Genomic DNA, 8,287 nt, shown 5'->3' on the forward strand with positions numbered 1-8,287 from the left:
AGATAAGAGAAAGCTCTGTGACCCGCAGACTTCTTATTCACCTTAGGGACACAAAGTAGTCCTGCACCCTGAGAACGTAAAGCCCGGGCCGGTACGTAAGGTTTAATTAGATCAGCTAGGTAGGGAGGTGCCAGTCCATGAATAATTTTATAGGTTAGTAGCAGAACCTTAAAATCTGATCTCACTGGGACAGGAAGCCAGTGAAGAGACGCCAAAATGGGTGTAATGTGGTCAAACTTTCTGTTTCGTGTCAAAAGTCTGGCTGCAGCATTCTGAACCAATTGGAGACCCCTAATGCTAGACTGCGGTAAATCAGAAAATAGAATATTGCAGTAGTCCAATCTAGAAGAGATGAACGCATGGATCAGGGTCTCAGCATCAGCCATAGACAGGATGGGATGAATCTTCGCTATATTTCGCAGGTGGAAGAAAGCAGTCCTAGTAATATTTCTAATATGGAGACCAAAGGACAACGAAGGATCAAAAATTACCCCAAGGTTCCTCACTTTGTCAGTGTGATGTATGACACACGAGCCTAGGCTGAGTGTTAACTGGTCAAATTGATGCCGATGTCTCACTGGACCAAGAACCATCATTTCAGTCTTTTCAGAGTTTAAAAGTAGGAAGTTTCTAGACATCCAACTTCTCACTGATCCCTTGTCGGAATTCCTTTGTCTGAGAAGTTGCTGAGAGACTGGCGCTGTGCTTGATCAAACTTTTTTCAAAAACTGTGAGGCACATCCTAGTGGACACCATTCGAGAAATTCAGCTGGTTTTCGGTGAAAATTGTAACGGCTGATGAGAGATTTTGGATTGTTTCTATCGCTGTAAGGACTTACCACGGAGCGGGACATCGCGCAGCGCTCCGAGGCGACGTCATCATCCTGTTTCAAGCTGAAAACCTCCAAATTTAAGCCTCTGTTGACCCAGGATGTCGTGAGAGAACAGAGAACTTTCAGAAGAGGTCGGAATCAGCAGTTTATCTGGACATTCCACTGTTAAAGGAGATTTTTTTAATGAAAGACGTGTGGACGGATTGGCGTTCGAACCTCCGTTGGAAGCCTTAAGGACAAGTTGGAACATGCCCTGCTGTTAAACAATTTCTCAGATACTCACTCAACTGAAAGCCACCAAAAGCCGCCTGGATTTTACAAATGGTTATCAACATGGAGGTGTTTTTCCTGTGGCGGGCGCGCGCCGGCTGCGAGCCGACGCGCCAATCCGTCCGCACGTCTTTCATTAAAAAAATCTCCTTTAACAGTGGAATGTCCGGATAAACTGCTGATTCCGACCTCTTCTGAAAGTTCTCTGTTCTCTCACGACATCCTGGGTCAACAGAGGCTTAAATTTGGAGGTTTTCAGCTTGAAACAGGATGACGACGTCGCCTCGGAGTGCTGCGCGATGTCCCGCTCTGTGGGAAGTCCTTACAGCGATAGAAACAATCCAAAATCTCTCATCAGCCGTTAAAATTTACACCGAAAACCAGCTGAATTTCTCGAATGGTCTCCACTCGGATGTGCCTCACAGTTCTTGAAAAAATTTTGATCAAGCACAGTGCCAGTCTCTCAGCAACTTCTCAGACAATGAAAATCCGACGAGGGGGCTGGACCATGCTCACAGGCGAATGACGTCACCGACAGGCGTGAAAAAACTCACGCATGCGCACGAGGGTTCAAGCTTGGCTGATGTAATCACACGTGATTCAAATCCATATAGTTTTTTAAAAAATAAAACTGTCGGTTTCTTTTCTAATAGACCTCGTATATGTAAATACGAGGGCTGTCAATAAAGTCACGGTCCTTTTTATTTTTTTCAAAAACTATATGGATTTCATTCATATGTTTTTACGTCAGACATGCTTGAACCCTCGTGCGCATGCGTGAGTTTTTCCACGCCTGTCGGTGACATCATTCACCTGTGAGCACTCCTTGTGGGAGGAGTCGTCCAGCCCCTCGTCGGAATTCCTTTGTCTGAGAAGTTGCTGAGAGACTGGCGCGTTGTTTGATCAAAATTTTTTCTAAACCTGTGAGACACATCGAAGTGGACATGGTTCGAAAAATTAAGCTGGTTTTCAGTGAAAATTTTAACGGCTGATGAGAGATTTTGAGGTGATTCTGTCGCTTTAAGGACTTTTCACGGTGCGAGACGTCGCGCAGCGCTCTCAGGTGGCGTCATCAGCCTGTTCAAGCTGAAAACCTCCACATTTCAGGCTCTATTGATCCAGGACGTCGTGAGAGAACAGAGAAGTTTCAGAAGAAGTCGGTTTCAGCATTTTATCCGGATATAAAAAGGTGACGTGTGGCAGGCTCGAAGATAGGAAACGTCCGGTGAGAGAAAAGCCGGAACCCACACAAGCCTCACCACCAACGGACCTGAAGAACACTGGAGCCGCCAAGCCCTGCGCCCCAGGTGGCCACTGTCTTCAGCAGTCAGACCCGGTACTGCTGGCAGAAAACAGAAACAGTTCTGGATGAGTGTGAGTTCGCACACTCAGTAATCCCACAGTCTGTGTTCAGTAAGGAGGGAGAACCTCCACCTCCAATCACACACTCGTGCAGCTCCTGTCTAACCACTTATCTGGTTGGGGTGTGAAGCGAAGCCGTCGCTGATCACACCAAACGCCAATCCCACAGATAAGGCAATCACCACAGGAAAACGGCTGCAAAAGAAGTTCAGACTATTACACAAGGTTTTGTTCAGCAGAGAAAATTACCTGTATGATAGAAGATTTCTCGGCGAGGAGGTGGAGCTGCAGTCCGGTCTTTATAGTGGTGGTGATGGGTGACAGCTGGTGTTGATAGATGACAGCTGTCACCTCCAGCGGCTCCGACGCCCTCTCGTGCTTGGAGCCCGCACTCCAAGCAGGGCGCCATCTGGTGGTGGTGGTGGGCCAGCAGTACCTCCTCTTCAGCGGCCCACACAACGATGATGGTTTTTAATGCAGTACCGCCTGAGGGGATCGACGGTCACGGGCATTCAATGTTGGTTTTGGCCTTGCTGCTTACATGTAGAAAGTTCTCCAGATTCTCTGAATCTTCTGATTATATTATGGACTGTAGATGATGGAATCCCTAAATTCCTTGTAATTGAACATTGAGAAACATTGTTCTTAAACTGTTGGACTATTTTTTCACTCAGTTGTTCACAAAGTGGTGATCCTCGCCCCATCTTTGCTTGTGAATGGCTGATACTCCTTCTATACCCAATCATGACACTCACCTGTTTCCAATTAGGTGTTCTTTGAGCATTCATCAACTTTCCCAGTCTTTTGTTGCCCCCTCCCAACTTTTTTGAAATGTGTTGCAGGCATTCATTCCAAAATGAGCAAATATTTGCACAAAAACAACAGTTTATCAGTTTGAACATCAACTATCTTGTCTTTGTGGTGTATTCAACTGAATATTGGTTGACGAGGATTTGCAAATTGTTGTATTCTGTTTTTATTAACATTTTACACAACGTCCCAACTTCATTGGAATTGGGGTTTTATATATATATATATATATATATATATATATATATATATATATATATATATATATATATATATATAAAATAGCTGCATCCATAAAAAATTAAAACATTGTGCAGGGATCCACGAGAGCAGGAGAAACAAGAACAGAGAACAGTAGCAACAATAATAATGTTGTGTGTGGACTGTAGGAGGACTGTTAGCACTGATTTGGATCATGCAGCTTTGGAGGCGTAAATACTGCAGTATGTTGCAGAAAGAGGGGGGCAGAGAGAACGCAGCTGCAGTAGAAAGAAGAAGGAGAGTTAATGACATGCATTTACCTGGTGCATTACATAGGGTGATTACATTACATGAAGAGGGAGAAGAAGAGAGAAGGCAGGGAGGAAGGTAAAAAGGTGCTTGGTGCATCATGGGAAGTCCTGCAGCAGCCTCAGTCTCTGGCAGCCTCACTAAGGGTACTATCTCACTGGGCTGCAACTGTTGGAGAGCAGTTGGAGATGTGAATTAGAGACCAAACATGTGAACAAGTGACAATTTCGCAGTTGCTATTTCACTGAAGAGGTAAAAACTACATGTCAGGGTATGTCGGCCGAATGTCAGTGGAATATTGCACAGAGTTGCGGCGAAGTTGGCCACATGAATGCTGCACGGCACTCTCGTGCAGTCCTTGCAGATGCAATGATCTGCTGATTTGCCTGTGAATGCCATGCAGCACTTACAGATGTCTAATGCCACTAGCGGCTGAAATGATGACAATTCTGCAGAAAATGTGTTCAGCTCTTATTATCCTGGTATTATCCATGTCAATAGACATTGTGGAAATGCTGTACCCACTGTACCCAGTAAGGACAAAATAAATTAAGTCCATACATAAATAATAACAATAAAGCTCCACAGAGGTGGGGATTGGAACGAAAGTGTGTACAGTGCACTCACCAACTTGCAGAATGATGTCCCTGCTGGAAGATGTCTCTGCTGGTCTTCTCCTACATGTCCAGTATATAATCCCCCACTTATATGATCCTTTCGTTCTCAGCTCCGAGATCCACGCACAGTGAGTGTCCGTGCACTAGCCTCTCCTCCGTGATGCTGCGATGTCCAGCAGTGCTTCGGGGGTGTCCATCCATTGATTTGAATTATTTATCAAAAACATTGCAAGTTCCTTTGGCTGTTCCCTTGTTGACAGCGCTGTCTGACCTGGAACACTGTTGGTTGGTGAGCTCAATTTCAGCAGCATTGTGCTCCTCAAAAAAAAAAACATTATGTGCATAAGTCTAGAAAGCTCAAATGGGAATCCCAAAGCCTGCTGTAACTGCAGCCAGGCCGGCAGCAGCTCAGCCACTTCCAGAAATGGCAGTTCCACACGTATCATCTCCACTATTTTGGGGTGTTCCCAAGCCAGCTCACACGTGTCACCCACCCCTCTCAGTTCTCTCTCGAATCACTCACATTCAGAGTCCCAGCGAGTGCATTCAGAGGGTCGCGCAATACCAGTGATGGCTCTGGGAGCATATTGGAAGGACCCTTATCGTCTCACCAACTTTGAACAGTTCAAAATCCTGCAATGGCACATGTGACACCTGCAACACCCTGCGAGGCAAGTGAGGGAAGAGCGCCACCCAGCGAACGCCGTGTGAAATCAAGAGATTTGTCTCACAATTTCCGTTCGCATTCTGTCGCAGCACAGTGAGATAGTACCCTAAGGGATGGTTCAGGAAGTAAATGTAAAAAAAAAAGTGCTCTTTAATGTGTAGACGGACTGTGCCTCCCAAATTATAGAACAGACAGATGATATGAAAAGTCTTTGTGGCACACAGACCTCTTCTTTATCTTTGGGACACAGAGTAATCCAAATTCAGAGAACACAGAGTACGAGATGGCACATAGGGTTTATTAACAAGATCTTCCAGCATTGAGGAAGCTAGACCATGAGTCAACAATAAAACTTTTAAAGGAAGTACATCTTAAATGTCCATATATATAAACTAGAAATCTAATAACCTGAGGGTAATGGGGTGATGGGGGAAGTGCATGGCAGGAGCCATCAGCACAGATTTAACCGGAGGGATTTTAGCGGAGGAGGATTTACTGTTATATCTTGCAGAGTACACACAGTGTGTGTTTGTGTTGGGTCTGATAATGTTTTTCAAGTTATCTCTGCAGTTTCTCTGGATCACAGCGGCTCTGAGCTCTGTGGACAGAATAAAGAGACTGGGGTGTTTTCACACAGGGAGAAATCTAAACAAATTTGTCGATTCAAGGTGACTATCTGAAGTTTATCACAGTTTGCTGACTGCCAAACATCCGGAACACACAACAAACGTGATGTCAAGACATGAAAGTGCAGAGAAGGAACATTTTCAGCTCAGCCAGTTTGTGTCCAGGTGCGAGTGAAACTAGTTCGGGGGAGATGAAGGTTTGGCGGCTCTGCGGACTGAAAGCTTTGTTATCCAAATGCCAAACGTTCCTGCTGCCAAATGTCTCCCTCCTGTTTAACACAGTCTTTCTGTTTATCACTCTCCTTTTCACCTCTCCATCTTTCTCTCTCACTTGCTGCTGTTTTTCTTGTAGCCTGTTCTCCCTCAGCTCATTTACTCCTTTTTATCTGTCTCTTCCGATCTCTCGGCACCTGTTCCGCTCCGTCTTCTCCTCCGTCCTTGACTCTCTGATTATTCCTGTCCCTTCAGTCTCCTTTTGCTGTCTTTCTTCTTCTCTGTCCCCTGTATATTTTTTCACTCCGTCTCACATACGTCTTTACTTTCCTCCCTCTTGTTGGCATTTTTTCCAACCCTTTGGCTGGTTTGTTGTATCTGCCTCTTTCTATCTTCTATCGCTAAGCCCTCGCTTCTCCTCTCTTTCACATGGTTCCTCCTCTGGCTGTGTCTCTTCCTCTCCTCCCTGCTGCTGTCTTGGTGGGGCGTGAGGGATCCCGTGTGAAATGGCCTCTCACCGGTGGCTCGATGATTGACAGCTCTGCTGTGCCTGTTGCAGGGAGGGAGGGGATGAGGTTCAGAGAGGAGGAGGAGGAGGAGTGAAAGCAGAGCCGATAAGGATGGAGAGGAGGACGGAGTTGAAGAAGATAAACGATGATCGCAGTAGAGGAGTAGACGCAGTGTCCGGCTGTGCTTTTTGTCAGACAATCTGATTTTTGTTCTTAGTGAGGCTTAAACATGCAGTTAATGACTGTTTCCAAATGCAAATTTCTCTTGTGTGATTGAGAATTAAGTGATGAGTCTTCTAACAGCTCTGACTTTGTAATTGCTCTCCCCCCCCACTCTCCTTCTCTCTCTCTCTCTCTCATATCCAGTCTAAGGAGTCCTCGTCTGTGCTGAGTTGCGACGTTTCGCCGGATGACAAGTACATCGTGACGGGCTCCGGGGACAAGAAGGCCACGGTGTACGAGGTGGTGTACTGAGAGGAGAGCGCATGGAGACTGTGGGAGTGGGGCGGGGATGGGGGGTTGTTAAAGGAGGCAACCAGTTGCCCTGCCAACCGCTCCCAGTCCGCTGTACATTGGCTCCTCCTCCTCACTCCTGCACTCCTTCCACACGATGGAGTCCTCCTGAACCTTAAACCCTGAATGCATCACCCCCCCCCCCCCCCCTTCTGTGACATAAGCTACTGCGGAAGCGCCCAAATGCCCCCTCCCTCCTCTCGCCGACTTTTAGCCAAAGGAAGAGGCCTGATAGGAGAGCGAGAGAAGCAAGCAGATAAGAAGGACAAAGGAAAGGGTGGTGGAGCGTAAAGATAACGTCAGGATGAGAAAGAGAAAGACAAGAAGGAGCGGAGAACGTGAGAATACGGGGGAAAGGAAATAGAGGAGAAGGGAGGGAGGGTAATTAGGGTTGTTTCCTGATTAAGAGCTCAGCGGAAGGGAGGCCCCCAGAGGAGGCGTAGCGCGGCGCTGTGGGAGTGCCAGCCAGGAGCACTGATACCACACAATCGATTCATTAGCCAGACAGTGAAGGCCTTAATGAGGCTGACGCCGCAGCTCCCGCTCCCCAGTGAAAGGTGTCAGGAGCCCGGGAGCGACGGCACACCGAGACAAGGCCGCTTTAGATGTCCACATACACAAACACTTAAATGCGCACACACTCAGATGGTCCCCCCCTTGAGGTAATCGCACGGAGTGAGAAACACACAGAGCACCCCAATTATACATTCACGGGCGCGCTCGCTGTCTCACCGCTTAATATCTGTTTTATTTTGGTCTGACAAAGGCGGCGTCTAATGAGCAGCCGAGTCGACGGGATTCTTGGCGGGCCCAGACACACAAACAGAACATTAGCCGAGCTGTTCCCTCTAATTCCTCCGGATTGTTCTCCTGACACCGGGCACTGCACTCACTCTCATTAAAGGCGCTGTCAGCGAGATGAAGTAGCAGCACGCCAACTTCACTGTAAGGCACAGCGAGGGCAAATAAACGCCACGCAATTACGCCGTCAGCAGCCAAGTCATCTTATGCAACCAGTTGGTGTTCCATTTAGAAAGCAGATGAGATCACCTGTTCATCAGAGTCTTTATCTCCATCACCGCGCCGGATAAACCTCTTTTGATAAGCTATTGATTGATATCAAAATGCTATTTTCAGTCCTTCATGTATCCACTCTGACAGCTCTTGTATATCAAAGCTCTATGTAGAACCAACCTGTACAGTTAGAGGCACATTTCCAGCTTCATTAACCATTTATCTCTGTATTTTTTATGAATAGTGACTGCTCGTCTTATGTATTGATATGTTTATGTACTGGGGGCTTTAACTGCAAATGGGTTTTGGGTTTCGCAAATGCAGGCTCAGAAAATCAATTAAG

General features: G+C 46.6%; 1 protein-coding gene across 5 annotated transcripts in view; it reads left to right on the forward strand.

The window, feature by feature from the left end:
• The window catches only part of tle2b (TLE family member 2, transcriptional corepressor b), a 270,457-nt gene extending 262,185 nt beyond the window's left edge, over positions 1-8,272 (forward strand). For all 5 annotated transcript variants that reach the window (XM_034179780.1, XM_034179781.1, XM_034179784.1 and 2 more), the window contains one exon: positions 6,784-8,272. In XM_034179780.1, the coding sequence (XP_034035671.1) occupies positions 6,784-6,891 (108 nt within the window). In that variant the 3' untranslated portion in view covers positions 6,892-8,272. The remainder of the gene's footprint in view (positions 1-6,783) is intronic.
• Positions 8,273-8,287: the final 15 nt, after the last annotated feature.

The sequence above is a fragment of the Thalassophryne amazonica genome, chromosome 10 (genome assembly GCF_902500255.1).
Source record: "Thalassophryne amazonica chromosome 10, fThaAma1.1, whole genome shotgun sequence".
In the NCBI taxonomy this organism is placed as follows: Eukaryota; Metazoa; Chordata; class Actinopteri; order Batrachoidiformes; family Batrachoididae; genus Thalassophryne; species Thalassophryne amazonica.